The 22,671-nt window shown below is 32.5% G+C and overlaps 1 protein-coding gene across 3 annotated transcripts; it reads right to left on the bottom strand.

The window, feature by feature from the left end:
- Positions 1 to 2,517: 2,517 nt before the first annotated feature.
- LOC105346879 (uncharacterized) lies at positions 2,518 to 21,899 on the bottom strand. 3 transcript variants are annotated; one of them, XM_066087728.1, is made up of 14 exons: positions 21,797 to 21,899; positions 17,245 to 17,343; positions 14,169 to 14,292; positions 13,871 to 14,038; positions 13,226 to 13,396; positions 9,358 to 9,430; positions 8,973 to 9,141; positions 8,840 to 8,909; positions 7,719 to 7,755; positions 6,889 to 6,983; positions 5,912 to 6,532; positions 5,294 to 5,443; positions 5,036 to 5,064; positions 2,518 to 3,607 (listed from the first exon to the last, which is right to left on the bottom strand). In XM_066087728.1, exons 2-14 carry the CDS (start codon positions 17,281 to 17,283, stop codon positions 3,569 to 3,571), a joined length of 1,785 nt encoding a protein of 594 aa, XP_065943800.1. In that variant the 5' UTR covers positions 17,284 to 17,343; positions 21,797 to 21,899; the 3' UTR covers positions 2,518 to 3,568. The 3 variants fall into 3 exon arrangements, with proteins under 3 accessions (XP_065943800.1, XP_065943798.1, XP_065943799.1); XM_066087726.1 differs by having other exon boundaries at positions 8,840 to 9,141; XM_066087727.1 differs by having other exon boundaries at positions 8,840 to 9,141; positions 21,695 to 21,802.
- Positions 21,900 to 22,671: the final 772 nt, after the last annotated feature.

Below are 22,671 nucleotides of genomic sequence, written 5' to 3'. Positions count from 1 at the left end.
TGCTAAAGATAACATTTCCAAATTTGTTTTCTTCCATTGAATATTGTTCTTAAATAAAATGTTGTTTGTTTAATGTCTTTAATTTTTATTGTGTCCACCTTAAAGTTTGATCTGCTGAAGCCTGCTGTGGATAGAGACATTCTCTCCTTTAATACAAAAGAACATTCAAGTACTACATTGTTTCTCTACCTTAGTTCTCTGGTGTTCATGCTGTTACAATAGGATGACTATTTCAAAACTATTTAATACATGGCTAGTTCACTATCACTCTCTGGTGGTTACATCTACTTTTTAAGGTCTTCCGTTTCCAGCGGAAGACCTTATTGTTATTGCTTTGTTTCTTCTTCCCTATTATTATTATTTTTTTTCTTACAAATTTTGTGCACGCCATTTCTCAGCAACGGCTCATTTAATTTTTATGAAACTTTCAGATCTGATAGGTATTGATCTGAACCTTGTTGCAAATTTTTTTCATTGATGACGTCACTTCCGTTTTTGAGATATCGTCGATTTTATGATTTTTATAGGGGTATTTTGTCGGCGGAACTCCTCTTTAACTATTGCAGATATAAAGTTGAAATTTTCAGGGTTGGTAGACAAAAGACTGAAGTTGTGCATGAAGGTCTTAAATCATTTTTATCTTAAAAAATGCCGACGCTCGCCTGGGCCCAAATATTGAGTTTAAAAAAACGTCGTGAATTTTCGTGCTTTTCTTTCTTTATCTCATTTCTGGAAAATACTCTATTAAAACATGTAATGTGAAAAAGGTTTATATTTACAAGACCTTTCATTTGATACCAAGAAAAAGGGGCTGGCCCCTTATATTAGGGACCTAGAGAGCTCTAAAATCTTTCATCTATAGCTCTTTACTGAGGTATATTTTGTAATGAATTATAGAAGCAAATATGTTTATCTTACAGTTATGAAGCCCGACAGCATAACGATTTTTTCATGTGTTACGTAATTAGGGGTTTTAAGGGGTCAAAAGTCCAAAACTTTGATCACCTATATCTCAAAAAGTAAAAATATTTTGAAATGCAGTATAGAATAAAAGATGCTCAAAATGATGAAACTAACAACATGCAACCTTCAAAATTTGGTTCAGCGGCCCCAATAAGGAGATAAGGGACCGGCCCCTAAAACGTTTTTCTCAGATATCTCAAAAACGGTAACGAATTTCTTAACAACTGTTGAGCCAAATGTCTTTAAAATTAAATGACCTTTCATTTGATACCAAGAAAAAGGGGCTGGCCCCTTTTTCTATAACTCTAAACCGAGGTATATTTTGTAATGTATTATAGAAGCAAATATATTTATCTCACAACCTTAATCTTGCAGCCTTCAAACTTTGGTACAGTGGCCCCAATAAGGAGATAATGGACCCGCCCCTAAAACGTTTTTTCTCAGATATCTCAAGAATGGTGACGAATTTCTAAACACTTGTTGAACAAAGCTCTTACACCTGAAACAAAATAGTATCTGGCCTTTAGAATGTACATCCTGTTCTTCTATTCTTACACGTGTTTAGCTGTTCACAGCAAAATCAAGATCGAACATATATCTGAAATTCTAAAATCAGACGGAAGACCTCCTCGTTGCTCGCAACGAGATCATGTCTAGTTTTTTTTCTTTTTGCTATAGAGTTTTGCATGCTTAGAATCATGAATAGGAATTCTGGGAAATATGCAGTTGAGCTTTTTATCAAATTTGTATTACCGGGGGTAATTCATTTTACACTGTACCTTGTGGACTGACCAAGTACGTTAGGATGAAACTTTTAATTAATGCACTTGATTAGACAATCCATGTTAGAGTATGGTATATTTAGAGAATTTTTGATACTGGTCAGTTTCTAGGTTTGCAAGACTGACCACATGCATGCAGGTACTATCTCTGGTGGGAAAGGATATATTGGCAGTGGTGTGCAACAAGGGACCATGGAGTTAATAAAGAGTTATCTATGCAGTGTTTTCCATGCAAAGAAACACTTTAAAACAGCATGCTCAGTTGCTGTAGATAGGAGTGTGCAGACAAATGCATTGTACTAACACCGCTACACACTCATCTCCTCACCAAGTAAAAAAAATGATAAATGGCAAACAAAATGTACAGTTGACTTTCGATATCTCGAACACTGATATCACGATTACAATGGAAATGTCAAAGTGATTTGCAAGTCCCAACCACCTAGTTTTTTTTTTACCCTCACTATCTAGAATACTCGAATATCTTGAAGTTTTAAAACATTCCCACCTAGTTTGAGATAATGAAGTTTGACTGTATGTACTTTTAATTTTACTCTCTTGCATCCAAGTCTTTCAAACCCATAAGTAGGTCCAGATGCATCATCCATGCAAGTTTGATGAAGATAGGACAAGTAATTACTTAGATACAGGACCTGCACCAAAAACTTTAACCAGGTCCTCATGACACCTACGGTATACCATAAACTCCTCCACTTCCTCTTTAAAATACCATTTCCTGGAGCATTTGTAACAACACCATGTGAACAGACAATGTGGTTTGAATTTTTATTAATTCAATTAATTAAAGGTCTTTGCTTTAAATCATTTTCATTCATACTATATATCACAAATAACTATAAATATATTGCACAGAAATGTCCATCCTCTTAATCAATTCCTATCTAGCTCGCATACATAATTTACAATCACATAAACATTCCTTAAGTGACTTAATACAAATGTACATATCTAAAATCTATCTATTTCCTTTAAGTATTGAATCAGTTGAACCACAAAGGGTTTCATTGAATATGGCAAGGAAGGATGTAAAATGTTACAAAAACAAATTCATCAACTTCATTTATTACTAACAGTTGATAAAACATTAATTTCTAAGATATATCTACAATGAATATATATTTATCAGAAAATGAAGAAAAAATTACAAGCAAGTATCGTAATCCCACAGGCCTCTAATATCATAATAGGGTACATGAACAAGCTCTTGTATGTTGAATAAAAAGTCTACAAGTTTGGCACAATGACATCACTGTTATAATGGTAAAGATTCAAGTTTCAGATCTAATTATAACGATTTCAAATATATAGAAATGTTCCACAATTTTTAGACTATGCTCAAATAAATACATAAGAATTAAACAGCATGGACTCATTCTCTATATCAATGAAAATCGTTTTTAACAACCAGTTTTGTTTAGTTTGCAGTGTAAAGAGGGTCAACATATGATTAATAATAACCATCTCATAATGCTAACACTGTTGCTTGCACATAATGTCATAGAATCATATGATGCATTGTTTTGCACAAGATATCATAATCAAGCAGACGACATTGTTTGTACTTTGACATCTGCACCAATAACCGCAAAATCAATAAGCCCTTTTTGTTTACAAAGGGAAGTTGAAAATATGCGTCATGCTCTGTATCAAATGGCTATAAGCTTTTCCTGAACTGTGAGGAAATAGATTAGAAGATACACAAGATGGAGTGGGAATTTTTCTTTTTTAATTTCCCTTTGTTTATTAGCATCTTCTTTTTTTCCTCCTTACTATAATCCTGCAACATAATCTGATTAGAAAATTCATGGCGATTTAGAACAGGTTTCCTCTTCATCGACAGTCTGAAAAAGAATGAAGCCAAAAAATTACAATAATCTGAACAAGGGAATGTGAGAAATACTGGCTAGTTTGATTGGTAGAATCTTTATAGGCTCTTTTACACATTCACTGAGATAGTTCCTTGATTTACTAAACCTTGCTAGGACCAAACTTACTACAAGTTTTGTTACATTTTGGGAAACCATTTCTTAATATTGTGCCTAAAATTTAACTTATTTAGCTAGTTCCCTCTAAGAGCTTTGAGCAACAGTCAGTACTCTCAATCATTTTAAGTTTTTTTTTTGCATTTTTGCATTTTATTTTTTTGGAAGGGGGGGGGGAGGGGTAATTTATATGACATAGTCAAATTATAGTCATTAAACACAGAGTTAATCAACTATTGCTATAATCACTTTTGAATGACAAAATTCAAAGCTGACATGAAAATCCATAAATGTATGAAGACTCTAATATTACTTTGAATCTCAACTGCTACAGAGTTTTAATTATAATATACTCATCAAGAAAGTTATGGTCAGATGCTTTCTGATTGAGGCACAAGTATTGCAGACTACTAATTATATACTCTCTACCAATAAATATGAAAGAAAAGAATTTAAAAAGGTATAGTTTTTGCAAAAAACTCCCAATTGAAAATGCTTTAATCATCTTGTCCAGAAATTTAATGGTTTCCTTACCACATGCAAATGAAACATTATAATACATGTGTGAAATTCCCTTAGAGTTCATAACATTTGCATCGTGTTGTTGACGCTCACACTATATCCAATACTAGTATGAAAAACAAGAGGCCCTTGGGCCACATCACTCTCCTGAGCAACAATTTAAGTCATAATAAAATTAGCTTTATGGAGTCACATACAAAATATCTGAACAATGCAGTAAAATAGATCTTGAATGTTTAAAAAGATTTTCAAAATTTTCTCCAGATATTCTTAAATAATTTTTATCATTGAACCAGGATGATATCATTTGTGGCCCACCCCACCCTACCCACAGGAATCATCATTTGAACAATCTTGAATTTATACTACCTAATGATGTTTCCACAAAGTTTCAGCCTTTCTGGCTTTTGACTTTTGAGCAGAATTTTTTTTTAAAAAGATTTTTTCTATACATGTATATTCCTACATAAAAATTTGACCGCCTAATGTGGCCCCCACCCTATACCCTTCACATAAGCATGCTTAGTGCCAAGTTTAGTTGATATTTACCAAATGGTTCTGGAGAAGAAGTTGAAAATGTAAAAAAAAGTTTACAGACAAACGGACCCAGACAAAAAGTGATCAGTGAGAATAGCTCATTTGAGCTTTAAAAAAATGAAGCTCAGATGAGCTAAAAAGTAACAAAATGTGGTAATTTTTACGTAAATGGTACATACTCAAAACCGATTGAGAGTTAATATTGATTATCAAAATTGATTGCCATACCTTCATTTCATTTCTTCTGAAGGGTGCCACTATAAAATATAATGAACAAAATTAGAAAAAGCTAAATTGTAATACGATATGTGCTCTTTAATACAGATTGATTTAAGCAATCAATTCAATGAAATACATGTATCAAAGTCATCATAAGTTAAAATTTAAATTAAATTCTTGTATTTTACAAACTCTACCTGTCAATAGACAAAACAAAATCACTATAATAAAAAGGGTTATCCCATCAGTTCAATAAATTGTTATTACCGACAGCTACAGATTTTCCTGTCTTAGTACTGGATTGTGTATCTGTGGATAACTGCCTAGAATCTTGCAAGGAATCAACAGACAGCTCCTGATATCTATTGTCCGATGACAGTGACACTGAGTTGTCAGTATCATTTTTCCTGGATGAGTCTGCAAATGATATTTAGTTAAATTTATTATTGGTAAGTAGATGACCCTACAAATAATATTGCGTTAAATTTATTGTTGGTATGTAGTAGCAGTTTGAATGAACTGGCTTCCTTCAGAGATGGAGATAATACTTAATGGATCATTGTAAATATTATCATCATAACATAATACATGTACATGTATACCCCCTTATTTTAAAACGAGATATGCAGGTTTCACTGTATCATAAATTTCAAGATCATCATGAACCATAGGCGTCGGAGGGGAGAGTTTTTTTTTTTTGGCTAAGATATACACAATCATTATCCTTTTCTTTTTCAAAAGTCAAGGTAATTGTTAAGTTACCCCTATTTCAATTTGCTTCCAACGCCAGCGTGAACAATCATAACTAATCATGATATTAATGTCTTAAACTCTTAAAGGCATATCCATAATTAAATGGTGTAGTTTTTTTTTATTACTTTATACCTGTTCCATAATCACTGTCTCCTTGGGATGCATATCTATTTCGATTCACCATATCAAGTGAATTTGAAGAAAATGATGAATACATCCCGTCAGATTTCAAAGAACCTAATGAATGGGGAGGCACTGAAATGCTCTGTAAATCAGTTGTATGTAGGACGGGGGATAAAAACAACTGATTACTAAAATGAAGGTCAGTCCTTCTCGAGCTTGGCGATGATGGCTCATCTCTTGGGGTCACATTAGCTTGATCACTTTGCTGGGTTTCTAACATCCCCGTTCCAATTTCTTCAGGGCTTTCTTCCACAATCTGAATTTCCTCTGAAGAATTTGGTCCAATGTTATCTACAGTATGCAACACATAACCCTCCTTCTCTGCATAGGGAGAATTTTCTGATACTTCACTGCTTGGCAAAGAAGACTGGTTGTGTAACTTTGTATACTGTTCAGCACCATCTTGATCTGTTTTGAGAGTTTCATCGTCTTTTTCACTACTGTGGTCCATTTGTGATCCATTGCACACAGGTAAGAAAGGTTTATTTTCAGGTAAATCTTTTGTTTCACCAAATGTTGCAGGGACTGTACCAGAATTTTGTAAATTGACACGTTCCTGCATAGGGATATCTGTAAAGAGTATAAAAGGGGGAACTTTTATTTAAAGTAGTGTTGCTCTTTTGTTTGTTTGTCTTTTTTGTTAACAAAATTCATTGATATTTTACAACAAAATGATCGACTGTACATAGCATCTTTGAAGGGACAGAGGAAAAACATTTTTTTTCATACATCTATAGCAAAATCATGATAAATCTTACAACAAATTCATTATAAACATTTGATCTTTTCATATTCAATATGTAAAACTGCATATATGTAACAATTAAAATAAAACAATTATAAGACTTCATTAAATGTAATTGAAATTTGTGATGAGAAGGTTTGTAATGTAAATGAGAACATGTATGAGCACAGCATTTATTTACCTTGCTCTAAATCTTTATTTCTATTCTTCTTCTTACATCGCCAACATAATATCATAATAACAACTATTAAGACTAAAAACAAAGAAAACCCAAATCTGAAACATAAAAGTAAATATTCAGAAACAGTTTGACTTAATTGCCATACACACTATTACATGTAAAGTAGTGGTTGTACTCCAAAACAGATATAAACAGCAAAAACATAATCCAAATTTCGATGTTTCGTCTCAATCAAGACATACGAAAGTCTTACGGGCTACCAAGTTGCTTTTGTCAACCAAATTGCCGTAAAATTCATGAAGCATTCTGGTACAAGTATCAATTCTACCGTGTTTTTTGGGGGGCTGATGGATATTAAATAACTATTTTTAGATGTCAGGGTACCTTTACGTATTTGGAAATTTTGGCTTTTTGTAAATTTTCAAAAAAGATATCTTTAAGCTTACACTTGATGCTATTGCATATACATATACATGTACCAGTAAATGGTAGGGAGAAATCAATTGTAGCATACGGTGGAATCATTTCAATTTATTGCATGGGGACCAATTTTTATGGATTGCCAATTTCTAAATCAGGGTTTGTGTGGTTGTTAACTCAAGGAAATACATTAATATGTGTATACATGTATAGAATATAGCCTGTACATATTTCATCATTCCTCGTTCATGGGTAAGGGGATATCAACAAATCCATGAAAACTGAACAACTACAACATTTTAAAGATTCTCCATTTAATTTTGTTTAGATATCATTTCTTATGATAATGTTCTTGCAGCATTTAAATTCATTATGATGAAAATTTAAATAAAAAGAAAACTTCAACTTACCCCAATCCTATAGCAAGAGGACTATTACTTTGTCCATCTGAAAAATGTTCATTGTGACAATTATATTGTGTAACATACAGCCAAGTTAAAGTGGATTACTCAAAATGCAAAATAATTTTTAAAAAATAACATTAATATACCAGCAAAAAAAACAACTTTAAGATTCAATTTCATTGCAAATGTTGTAGATTTGTTTGACTGTACAGTGTACTAGTCTAGTACAGTACTTATACTAGCTGGGCATCATGTGACCATGCACTATCATGGATATAAACATTATATCTCTAACTTAAAAGGGTGTTCAATATAGAGACTCTATGTTTGTATATTTTTGACAATGCATATTCAGTTTCCATAGCAACAACATTAAAATATTTTCCTCAATGCAAAAAAGACATAAAGTTTTCGGCCACCATTTAAAACCAGAGGCCCATGGACCACATTGCTCAACTGAAAAACACTAGACATGATAAAATCAGCTTAATGGAGTCATATACAAAATATCTGGACAATGTAGTTTGATAGATTCTGTATGAAAAAATATTCTTTTTTTACCCCTTTATATTATTATGTTTATCACTGAGCCCCTTTTGTGATAGGATATTTTAGCACTGCAGTTCTCAAAAAGATCTTAAACAACTGTTTATATAAATAAACCTACATCAAACTTCGAACCCGTATGCATGTGAGGCCCAAGAATTGTCCAGGGGCCAAAGTCTAAACAATTTTCAAGAACCAACAATGTGTCAAAAAGCTTCCATATAAGAAAAACCAAATATTAATATAATACTTGAGTTTTTGTGAATAATATAAATGTTTTCCTTTGTACAATTGGACCCCAAATGTATTTATGTTTATGTGTTATATTTTCAAAAATAAAATGATTTCTTTGATGATTCATGTGGGATATCAAGGTGGTGACATTGCAGAAAAAAATTCATAATCCGCATTAGAGAGTTATGTAAATTTTTTCTGCAATCATCGCTACCTTCATACCTGCCATGAATCATACTTGGTAGATGTAAATCAAATAGAGGTTTTATAACCTACAGGTAATGCTTCTTACAATTTCGCACATATTAAAATTCATCACTTTTAATAAGGCTTTTACAGTAACTAACCACCAGTCATTTGATCCTCTGGCTGATGAGTAGAGATGCCATTGACTTCTGGAGTTATTTGCATCCCAGACTCTGCAGGAGAGCCAAAATTGGTTCCAATGTTTTTGGTTCTCTGTATTTCTCCCTGTTTAGATAATAGTTCTCCCTTTCTTAAATGTGGCAAGGAAGTGACAGATGGCACCATGGTTGGGGTTGGTTGCTCCCTTTTTGTGGTTAGAGGTATTACAGTTTTAGTGACTAGCCGACATTGTCTGTCTTCAGTTGTGGAACCATTAAAAATCACAGAATAGCCCTTTGAACATCTGAAAATGAACAATTATCTCCATGCATATTTTTTTAAAAATGTACTTGTATTTTTTAATCAACTATGACCTGCTCATTTTTCAGCTTTTAATAACAAATTTAACATTTCATTACCTAGATTAAAAAAAAAATCCTCTTAAAAAATTCAAACAGATTATTTGTGGCAACAAAGCATAATCAGAAACTAAAGACATTTTAATCTCTTGGTAACATACTTTGTGTGAGGTATACAAATGGAGTAATCACTCTTATTCTTGAAGTGTCCTTGGTCACACTCGCCAACATCCCCTATAATAAAATTGTTGAGCAACTTTATTTTAAAAACATAGGTAATCACAGATTACAAAGCTCACCAAGACGAGACATCACCCTTATGAGACTTCACCTTTATGAGACCACCTTTATCATATTAAATGAAAATCATACTTTATGATCTTGGATATTCATGGATTCTGTTTTGACACAATATTGTATATCATCTGTTAAAAAATTGTATGATAATCATATGTTCATATGTTAATCAATACAATAATATAAAATTAAATATTGCATCCTATCATATTTCGTCATATATCATATAATACATTAAAATACCATAATAAACAATGATGAGATATGATATTGTAACCTATGATATGACATTGTATTGTGTTATACGTTATTGTATTTGATCAAAAATCATAATATATAAAACAATATAGTATCATATTACAATATCATATTACAAAATACATCATAACATTGAAACATATATTATATTGTATAATATTATTACTTATTAGGTTAGTTACTGACTCACTACGGACATATATTGGGTTGATCAATCTCATAGATGGCGAGGCGAAGCCGAGCTGTCTATGAGATTGATCAACCCAATATATTTCCGTAGTGAGTCAGTAACTAACCTAATAAGTGTTTTGTTTTCCCGAGGACTATCAAGAGCCATATTTATTCACAAATAGCGATGATCTACGTAAAGCCATGTACAAGATGCCTAACATCTCGTCCAATTTAACTCATTTAAACTCTTCAAAATTTTCAATCTCACCTTTCAAATATTCTTTAAAAATCCTTGCTTCACCCATGTTTACTTACAATGTTTTGTTGCTATTCAATTTTAAATGTTTCCTCCTTTTCCTCTGCAGAGATTTGAGCAAATTTTGACGCTGCTATTTTGTTCTGCCTCAGACAAAACAATGTGACGTCAATATTCTAAGGGTACTCTAATTTTAAAGAATTTCAAAGGGCAACTACTCCAAATACTTTAAGAACTTAGGGCATGCGGTTTATGTATTAAATACTACGAAATGTCGAAATGAGTAAGCGAAGCGTCGACCAATGACGGCCATATTGCCTAATATTAATTCTCACAGAACAAATATAGAGATATATGAGGCAATCACGTGCTATGTTTAAACCAATGAAAATGTGACATTTCAGTCCAAGGGAAAACAAAGTATGATATTGTATGATACTGTATCATTTTTGATACAAAATATGATATTGTATCATATGATACAATATTATATGATAAAGTAAAATATCATATAATACAATATTATATTATACAAATTGTATCATATGATACAATAATATATTTTACAGTATCATACAATACCATTTCATGTGATGTGATAATATATCATATTATAAACCAATATCATATTATACAATATCGTATGATACGATATTATATAACAATATCATATTATACACAATTTCATGTGATATAATTCTATATTACAGAAATAATATCATATTATACAAAATCGTATGATACAATATTATAGAATATACAATATAGTATCATAGGATACAATTTTATATTTTGCAATATCTTATGTAATAGTATCATGTGATTATTAATAAATATTAAATTAATAATACAATGTAATATTATACAATATTGTATCATAATATACAATACTATACATAACAATATCATGATATTGTACCATAACATAAAATATCCAAAAAAAAATTACAATATCATATCGTATCGTATAACTTTTTATAATATTACATATTATATTATATTGTATCATATTTAACAATATTGTTTCATACCATACAATACTATATCATAGGAATCATGTTATATCATTTATCAACAAACACATCTATCTATCGAGCAGGTTTGAGTGAGGTAGGAGATTTCTTTAGCATCCTTGATAATGGAGATCAGGCTCTGCATCTGAAGCAACCTCTGCGTTTCATTTATAATATAGTTAAATCAACTATGCAAGCTATCATCTATAAAACATGTGACCTTTTCCTAAAAAACTAAACCTCATCCAGCATCCGAAACCTATGGCTCAGATTCAGCATTCAAGCCTGTCAGGTGCATCAGTATACATAAGACGCGTCTCCATTATTTTAAGTTTGGTGAAGTTCAGACCAGTAATAACTAAGATATCATCATCAGAGGGCACTAGCAATTAAAACCTTAACCTGCTCCAGCATCCGCAACCTATGGCTCAGATTCAACATTCATGCCTGTCAGGTGCATCTGTATCATAATACACACCATCCATTCAAGTTTGGTGAAGTTAGGACCTGTAATAACTAAGATATATTTTTTAGCATCCTTGATAATGGAGATCAAGCTCTGCATCTGAAGCTTCCTCTGTGATTCATTCATACTACAGTTTAATCAACTATGCAAGTTTGAGAAAGTACTATCATCTATTAAACATGTGACCTGTTCCAAAAAACTTAATCATATCCAGCATCTGAAACCTATGGCTCAGACTCAGCATTCAAGCCTGTGTGGTGCATCAGTATCATAAGACGCACCATCCATGGAAGTCTGGTGAAGTTAGGACAAGTCGTAACTAAGATATAATCATCAGAGGGCCCCTGCAACAAAAACTTTAACCAACTCCAAAAACCTTACCCTCCTCCAGCATCCGAAACCTATAGCTCAGATTCAGCACCCAAGCCTGTCTGGTGCATCAGTATCATAAGACACACCATCCATGCAAGTTTGGTGAAGTACGGACCTGCAGTAACTTAGATATTGCTATCAAAGGGCACCTGCAACAAAAACTTTAACCGGGTCCAACAACCTTAACCTCCTCCAGCATCTGAAATTTAGGACTCATATTCAGCATCCAAGTCTTTCAAGTCCATAAGTAGGTCCAGATGCATCATCCATGCAACTTTGGTGAAGATAGGACAAGTAATAGCTTAGATACAGGACCTGCAACAAAAACTTTAACCAGGTCCGGACGCCGACGCCGACACCGACGCCAACGCCGAGGGTATAGCATAAGCTCCCCCTGACTTCGTCTCAGTGAGCTAAAAATGATATAAACATTTATTGACACATAAGAAAAGGTCGTGCAACAGTAAAATAAAAGTGAATTTTATTTTAATAACATTTTTTCTGAAAAAAAGGGGTTTTATATTTTTATAAACTACTAGTGTAAAAAAAATCCTAATAAAACGGTCCTCAACATGTAGCTATTAATACGTATCTTTGAAGTTTGATGAAAAAAATTCTAAAAAGCATCTAAAATACAAAGCTTTATGCAAAATAAGGAATACCGGTGGTGAAAACGTCAAAGTTATAGAGATGGCCAAGGTCAGAAAAATGTGACACAGTTAATTGTATCTTTGTCTGGAGTTTGATAAAATATCTTCAACAGTTTCTTTCAAACTAAGGTAAGTTAATGCCTTAATAACAGGGAAACATAAAAATTACAACCCTAAAGGTAACCCCCCCCCCAGCCTTGGGCTTGTAAATTTCCCAATTAAATTCATGATAATACATATCTTTTGCTGAAATTAATTGCTTGGTAAATGAAATATAAAGAAAAAAAAAGGGATTCTTATAGATAAACATGTATATTAAACACTTCATGATCAATAGATACCGAACAGCAATGAAAAAAAATGGCTGAATTAGGCTGACACAGGTTATCAAAATTATTTAACATTTTTATCTGCACAAGTATTTTTTTTAAAAATGTTATACATTTACCATGTTTAATTACAATGTAAACTAAAGTTATAAAATTTAATCACAAAATTTATCAGAAAAAAAACAGCCTTTGATATGACTATAGGTCCTCTACATACCAGTATTCTTTAACTCGAAGCCCGGTGTTCTGATCGAGTTCAGTTTGTCAGAATCATTGACTGGCCCTTTACATGCTTTAGGGTCATCGCCATAGCGAAGGTCCTGTCTTCTACAGGCACACTCTTTATTCCCTGTCCTTTGGCATTCATCCCTGTTAAGAAGCTCTGCTTCTGCATTGCATAAGATAGAAAACAACAAGTTATAACAATCAAAATTAAAACAATACATGGTATAAAGTCATAAATATTTTTCATCACAAAATAAAATAGTTCTCCAGTAATCAACTAAGACTGAAAAACTTCTTTGTAATGTTTACTTGTGCATCAATAGTGATTGTAACAACCCTCATTTAAATCCTCATCAGGGTAGGACCATAAGATCTTAAAAATTAAGTTCCTTTTTATATCATTTATATCACATTTGTTAAGGCATGACAGAGATACCAGGCAAAAAGAATAGCTTGGTCACATGAGTGGAGTACAAAACTGATTAATAGTACCCGGGCCGGTAATCAATGGCCATCTAGCTGAGAAATACAACCTAACTTTATTTTCATCATTTTCATAGTTATCTCCCTTTGGAGAGAAACAAATGAATTTGAAAGCCTCATATCATAGAAAGTCTTTCTCTTTTTCTTGCCTTACCTGGTAAACAGTCACAGTCAATTTTACTACACTGTTCTTCTTGGATTCCAAAGTTGTATGTTATTTCAGAGGTATCCATTGGTAACTCGTTGACAGTTCCGATGGGACAGTCGTAACAGGAGTCATAACCTAGTGTGTTCCTGCTAGAGCACAATATGTAACCTTGGTCTGCAAAAACAATGTTCATCAGTTGTTACTAGTTCTGGTGTTGATACAAATTACAGACAGACAGACAGACACAGAGAGACAGACAAAGAGAGAGCGAGAATTATATGGAAAGTGCACTTCACATACTTACTTTTTAAACACTTAATTGTTTTGCAGCATGATCCATCAATTCTATGGATAACGTTGTTACCGGTCGGACAGGACATACCGATATTAACAAGGAGGGATGATAAGATGAGCAGACAGGCAATCATCTACAATGTATATTAAAATTACCTTTAACGAAGCCAAGTACAGAACGAGTATGCACGCTTTCGCGCAGCGTTTCATTTGTATTGTGACATTATCTTTTTGCTTGATTGACGCCATGGCGTGATAGTTTCAACTGCAGATATTTAGCGAAATTTGTTGAAAATAGCTCGTTTAATGCGTAAAATTGATATCATATTGTGGAATAAACATAAATGTCTTGAACTAAAAGCTATATTTGGGCTCGGGTCGAAAACGTGAAGAGGGTTCAGCAAGCCTGGCCCTCTGTCACATTTTCTTAACCCGCCTAAATATAGCTTATTTCATATATTTCAAGACAGTAACCACGGCATGTATTTTATATAATGACCCTTAATAAGTGATGTTAAATATTTATTTATTACTTAAATATGTCTGGATGTTTTAATAATACTATAAAGATCACCATTTCCGCTTTTATCAAATAAAAAATAGCCATTAGTTGACAAATCTGGGAAATTGTGCATACAAAAAACAACTTTGATAAGACCCCTGGAACAAACCAGGAGGTAAATTTTTTTTTTTATTTGACAATTTGATGCTTTTTAGCAATAACTTTAATATGTAGAACAGAAAAACAAATCCCTAGGGCAGCTAGAAGTTTAAAAAAAATATAAAAAATGTGCAAAATTGATACATTTCAAGCAAAATCCCATAGGGTCCTATGTTAAAAATTAACAAACTTTGAGAAGACCCCTTAAACAAACGGTGTGGTAAATGTCTTATTTTTTATCTTAAAATAATTATTATATCAGTAGAAATTCATGTAAAAAATTTCATTCAAAAATCTAGGGCAGAACAAATAAGACCCGGCCTCGTTAAAATATAATGTGAACACATGCACACATTTTTCAGGTCAAATTGATACAAAGGATGACACTGATATCTAGAACATGAACATATTTATCACATGTTCACATCTATATGCAGTCGATACCTCTCTGACATGTAATGAATATTACAAAGAAACAAAATAATGTTACTTTGAATTAAACCAAATCATTTACAATCTATAATTATGAGAGTTCCTATAACATTGTTTATAACTCTTTCCAATTAGCCATCATCGAACATGATATTTTACTATGGGAAGCACTGCAACTCCAAGGTCGTCCATCTGAATTTTTTCAGACCTAGAGCTACAGACCTGCAACTACTTTAGGTCTAGTACTAGAATTTTCTCTTCAACATTCAAAATGTAAACAAAAACATGGCCTGAGCTTTGTTTACATAGAACTGTGAGCTCTGTATCTCACTTATAACTCAATGACCAACACTCAAATTTTGATTGACAATTAGATAAGCCATACTGAAGCATTGTAAACATTAAAAAGGCAAAAATAATTTTTGACCAAACTCGTGATCATGGCCCTTTAAGCAATGCATACTAAGAATGTATCATTTTATGTACTTACATGCGTATAAACTTTGATGATTTTTTAATGAGAATAATGAGAGCTCTTTAAACGGATGATATAATGACGAAATGATGATGTCTTATTCAAGCTGCATTATATAAAATTTACATCACAATCAGTTTAAAAACTGGCCTCCTATATAAATGACACATCTCTCCAACATAGGGTATAGAAATTAGTTGATATGCAGATGTCATTCTCAGTATAACTCACGCCTACTCTTCTCTTTCTTCCTCATACATCCCCTTCTCTATTCACACTATGCATTTCTCCCTTCCCTATTCCCACTAATCTCTCTCTGTCTCTCTCTCTGTCTGTCTGTCTGTCTCTCTCTGTGTCTCTCAGTCTGTCTCTCTCTGTGTCTGTCTGTCTGTCTGCCTCTCTCTGTGTCTGTCTGTCTGTCTCTCTCTCTCTGTGTCTCTCAGTCTGTCTCTCTCTGTGTCTGTCTGTCTCTCTCTGTGTCTGTCTCTCTCTCTCTGTGTCTGTCTGTCTGTCTCTCTCTGTGTCTGTCTGTCTCTCTCTGTGTCTGTCTGTCTGTCTCTGTGTCTGTTTGTCTGTCTCTCTCTCTCTCTCTCCATATACAGAATGAGATACAGACACTTAAATTGTCCCTCTTCCCCTTTTACATATGGTATTTAATAAACTTTTTACACCCATTTTAGAATAACATATTATTCTTTACAATGAAATGAAAACACCAAATGCTGTTTATGTTTGTTCAACACAGGGACAGGAAGACAACCAGACAACCATCACTCTTTATGTCTGATCTTTGTAGTTTGATTCTCTCATTTTTCTTCTTTCAAAATCATTTCAATCAAACAGCTACAAATTCATGTTAATATTTCAATGATCCATTAATGGTCATCTAATATGCACTTCTTAGTACAGAGAGAAAAGTAGAAAGGAATTAATTGTGGTCTCTCATTCAACTACGATTGCATCGATACTGCAAAGCGACACACTCTCTCCCTCGCACACTCACACCATTTCCACTTCCACTTCAATGCACTTAGGTTTACACTATACATGTATTGGAAAGAATAAGGCCAACCCTAAATAATGACATCAAAACAAGTCGTCTAATCAGACGACGGAAAGGAAAAGGGTCTCTTCACCCACTGTTTTACTTTTTCAACTTCAATGGTTACCATAAACTTTGAGTGAACTACATGCCCTTTTACTTCTGTTCTAAAGGTTTTTGTTCTCTTCTTAATCAAAGAAATACTACCAGTATTTACAGAGCAAAATTGCACATTGAACATTGAGCCAATTACATACTCAACATAATAAATGTTGATCAAATTTTCAAAAAAAAAACAACACCAATTCCTGGTTTAAAAAAAAACATGACATTGACAGCTGATCCTATACATGTTAACAGACATTGCATAGCTTAAATTTCCTGACTGCCAAACAAAATAATACCCTGTTTCTCATGATGCAAACTGACTGAGAATACTGAATAATGCTTATTACAATTTGCATACATATACTTACCGGTACCCAGAAATGAGCCTCTTTCCCAAATTTCCCCATATCTGGTCCTCAACTCCCTGCTCAATGAGACCTGCTGTCATTCTTTGTAGTCAATCATCTCTAAAAATAGAAATTTAGTTACTGCTTGTAGAAACATATGAACTGGCTCAAGCCATAGGAGGAAGAATAAAAAGTTGTTTTCATGCACTTTGTTCCCGCAAACCCATGCTATTGTTTAGTTGTTGTCTCTAATTTGGAATTTTAGAAATAACAAATATAAGACCGGTTTAAAAAAATCAAATCAGTTAAAGTTAAATACTGCTTATTTAGAAACAAAGTTTTTTAAGAAAATCATAAAAGTTAAGAAATACAGGTCAGTTTCTGTGTCAATCTGTGTTTGCTGTCAGTCTCACTTCTACATAATTATACTACTACATTGTATGGTACATTTTATTTACTCTTTTTGTTATATCTTTCTCAATAAAATTTAGAATTTTAATTACCGGGTACTCAAGATTTTTATAAGTTCATGACCTTAAACTTTTACTAGAGTTTATGGACTTAGCGCATTATTGAAGTACATGCAGTCATGTATATTCATGAAAGTAACTGTCTCTAATAACTCTTTCATGTAATTAATATTCATGAAGAAATATGACCAATCTTATGGGAATGATTTCAACCTCTCTTTATCCTTTCCATAGCCAACTAGTATTGCATGTAAATATGCATAATGGAATAAAATGCTTATCGATGCTGTAGATGTGCATAAATGGCCAAAATTTGAGAATCTATTTAGCCTTAATGCATAATAGAGTGCATGACCTGATATTGAAAAGGTGCAAGACTCTGATAGGAAATAATTTTTCCATATTTGTTAACTTTCAAGATAGGTTTATGTGTGCATAAATGAAAACATGATTGCTAGTATTTACATGTTTCATATTTTTAACAACCTCTCATCTACCATCACCAAGGCAAGTTAAGATTAAGACCAATGATATCCCTTCATATATTTTAACTTTTCAATATTCAACCACTATCAATGAATCACCATCTGCCATTTATACCAAAATCATCATTTTACATGTAGCACTTATCAGTTATTTTGGCTAGCCAATTATTTCTTTACTATTAAGAAGTCTATTTTCTATTTAGAAAGTTCAAAAATTGTTTTGGCTGTTTTGAGTAATTAACATACTTGTATAACTCTTTTAATCACATAACTTCTTAATTACAATATTTTAAATGATTAATTACTAAATGTGAACAAGCAAGGGAAGATAACTCCGTTTTGAACAACCAATGGAAGTTAACTACATTAAATGTTACATCCCCCTTTTAAACTCTTTCCAATCTTTTCACAATATCTCAACTTTGATAGACAGCTTCATAACTTCATTCTTAAGACATATAACCCCCCCCCCCCTTTATTATATACATTATATACATTAACACTAAATGACCATTTTGGCCACACCCTGCAGTAAGCTACCTTTGGTTCAGGTGAGCAAAAAAAATTAAGACAATTTGATTGTACGATCCAACGTCCCTTAGGAGATTTATAATGAGTAATATTGACATTTTTTCTCTATTTGAGAGTCGTTCGTAAGTCGGAATACCTCACACAATTTTTCAATGTTATCATCCGCTGGTATTCTTTATGCCTGTTGCAATGCAAATTAATTTTTTTTATTTTTAGTCGCTTGTATTGAAACCCAACAAGCTAATAAAGAGGTTTCATCAGGAAAATTATACGTTTTTTTTTTTTTTTTCATTAAATTGAATGAACTCTGAGATATTCATACAATTATTCATACAATTTAAAATATCAAATTAAAAAATGTGCTGCATAAAATATTTTTGGACAGAGTACTTGTTATAGTAATTTCTAATTTTTTTAACAAATAACTAATTCATTTTAACAAATCAATAATTAGTTTTAACAAATCAATAATTTATTTTAACAAATCAATAATTTGTTTTAACAAACGAATAAAAAATATTAATACTGCTGCGGCCCTATGCTTTCATAGAGCTAGTATACCTGTGATTCAATATCTCAATATTTCCATCTTTTCAAGGTAAATTTGGAACAATTATCTTTCCTGCTAGAAAAAGGAGGGTAGGGGGGGGGGGGCTGATCCCTCTATGATGCTATGTTCCTAATGGTTAGGTCTAACTTTGCAAAAAGTTAAAAAGCTAAGCCCCCCTCCCAGCCCCCTGGTTCATACGCCTATGTATAAAGCAGTCATGTTTAAACAAATGAAATATTTCAGTCCGAGGGAAAACAAAGAATTATAAATATACAAAGAAACTCGATCTGGGGTCCCAAGTTCAATTCACAGTCCAGCAATATACCTTAATTACGATATATATATTTCGTTGCCCATCCCTCCTTTACAAATGCATAGCAATGATACATCAGCAAGGAAAAAACTTGAACAATGTGTCAATGTATCCCCATGCAATGATGTTTTTACAAGGAATTAAAGGTCATATGAAACAGTTTTTAACACTATGATTTCATTCATAAATATAAAGCTTGGTAAAAAAAAATGTTAAAATACGTGAAGTAAGAATTTTTTGCCTTTGCATTACTGAGAAATAACCTTGAAAACTCTGCACCTGAAAAAATTCTTCCCCGCTTATCGTTCTTGATTTTGTGGATTTATGACGTCACACAGACCCACCGATGTAAACAATGCATCAAAAAAAGTGTAATTTTACAGTAGTTTATCGATTTGATTTTAGTTATTTCTGCATATATGAACGTTTCTTTCTTTTCAAATGAGATCATTTGATTTCATAGTACAGATGACTTAGTTTCCTTAATGAATAAATCTACTATCAGCTTCTCACCAGAGTAAAATAATGAAGGAGATCCCATACTGCAGTGAAAATTTAACGAAAGAAATGCTCTAAACATTAACAGCTGATTAATGAATTATCCTGATCCTTTTGAAATAGAAACATCATTTTCTTCTTCGATACGTATAATGATTGAGCTACATCTAAAGGGAATTAAAGCATTTTAATTCATTTGATTTATTTTGTCACATAAAAAAGTATAAGGCAGGCCAATGAAAATGTTTGAGGTATTGTGTACATAGTTTGTATTTAAGAGCTGCTGTAAAATAACGCAAAATTATTCTTGAGTTTTATTTTAAAATAATATTAATTTCTGACTTATTGATATATACATGTAGCAATATCTTTAGAAAATACTCTGTGTACTCGTGTATTAACGTTTTATTAAATTAGATCGCGGAAATATGGCACTTCGATTTCGAAATGTATCGGTAAAATAAATCGGTTGTTTGATAAATATTGTTGTGAACGAATGTGAAGATAATCAATAGATTTTTTTCAGAACAAGCATCAATAATAATAAAAGAACGAAAGAAAAAATTGCGGAACAAAGTGAGATAGAAGGAATCTGTGAGTAAACACAGCACATACACGTTTTTAAATCAAAACACCGCACATATATAAGTACATGTTTCAAAATCAAAACATTTGAAGAAATTTCTCTTAGACTAAAAATAATTAAATGGTAATATATTTGTGAATTTGAAAGCGAAACAAACAATATACTCGTGAAGCGAATGAGGCACCACGAGGCGACTTGTTTAGAAAAAAATCTTAATGAATTGCATGAACGTGCAAATGGGAAAAACAGTCAGTTATTTTTGAATTTGACAATTTCATTAAAAAGATTGAAATAAAACATATACACATGCATATATTAAAAGTATATTATACTTGCATGTAGATTAGATCTATAAAGACAATCATTCATTCTCCGCGCAGTATCTAAACTGAATATGTACACGCTATCAAATATAAACGCACACGATTTCATTTCTTGAGAGAAAAAATACTGCCGTGGTTAATTATTGTATAATTATACAAGTTTTTATCTAAAATAGTAATTTTTTTCTTTTAAAACGCTGCAAAATGACATGGATATTTGGATTCACAACATAGCTTTATAAGACCATTGGGTCTTACTGACGTCATAAGCAAGGGAGGTAAGCCGCGTAAGTCAATGTTCCTTTTCCCGATTAAGTGATTTTGATCGACTGTGGCGCTCACACTTCGCATAAAATATTCAATAAACAATGTCAGTCTTATTAAATAGGCACTTATGAACTCATTCTTGTATATAACTCAATATGGTCAGGATATCGTTTCATATGACCTTTAAGGTGAAGTTTGCAGTTACAGGGAGATAACTCACATATTTTCTTTGTGTACTATATAAGTTGATAACGATGTCAATTTTACTCGGTTAGCTTAGTCGATTAATCGGGGCCTTTATTCGAGCGATAGTCGAGAACTCGTTATTACTTGAAACTGTGTGTCCTTATTCAACTGTCAGATACATCGTATCTTAACTATTATAGTTAAACATTTTTAAACTATGTCCACTTCTCAAAAGAGAATTAAAAAGAGAATAGCTACAAACCCAATCTAATTAAAATTAGACCTTTCATCTCGCTCTCTGTTATGTATGGGATCGATCGATACAGTTTCACAGTTAAGGTATGTCAAGAAAAATAATTCTTACATTTGAATTGGTGTTATCATGAAGGCGATGCATGATACTTCCTTGACTACTTTCAATTTGATGATAGTGTGCATTCGGCAAACCTCGGTTGAGTCCCTAGAAGGGGTGCGTCGATTTACCCAAATGGACCCAAATGAACCCAAATGGACCCAAATGGCGACCCAAATGGACCCAAATGGCGACCCAAATGGCGATTAAAGTGGAAAACAATTATAATAAAATCCTTATTACTAATATTATTACTTGTTTTAGTCATGTCATGGGGTTGTTAGTCGTTATTAAGAAAAATAAAGACCCAAATCAGTGGCGATTTAAGCGGAAAACAATTATAATAAAATCCTCAATACTAATTCTATTACTTGTTTAGTCATTTCATTGGGTTGTTAGCCGTTATTCAGACAAGTTAAAAATGAATCATGATTAACTTGTCTATTTAATAACGTTGCCCAGCTCTTGCCACGAGGAGGCCACCCCAATAAAGAGCCATAATTTAGGGAAATTTGGAAAAATAAAAGCCGAAGGTCCAAAACAATAATTAAAATTATTTCAGTATATCTTTGTAATTGAAATGAGAAAACTAGTAAGATCCTCTGTAGAGTTATTGTAAACAAAATGAAAGATGCAGTGCATAAAGTTTTACGGGACGAACGAGACAGGTTTTAGATCCAACAGTAGCTGTACTAACTAAATAGCAACTCTAAGAATAATTGTGAAACAATATATCGAATGGCAGTCATCACTGAACATAAAGTAGATGGGTGAATAAGTCGTGTAAAATGCCCATATGAGGAATAAATAGATACTGCAAAATTAAAATATGTGATAAATTAAAAAAAAAATTAAAAACAATGCAACTATATTTAACGTAACATCGA

This window comes from Magallana gigas, chromosome 6 (genome assembly GCF_963853765.1).
Source record: "Magallana gigas chromosome 6, xbMagGiga1.1, whole genome shotgun sequence".
Lineage (NCBI taxonomy): Eukaryota > Metazoa > Mollusca > Bivalvia > Ostreida > Ostreidae > Magallana > Magallana gigas.
Note: the sequence above shows the minus strand (reverse complement) of the source record. Positions and strands in the feature narration are given on the sequence as shown.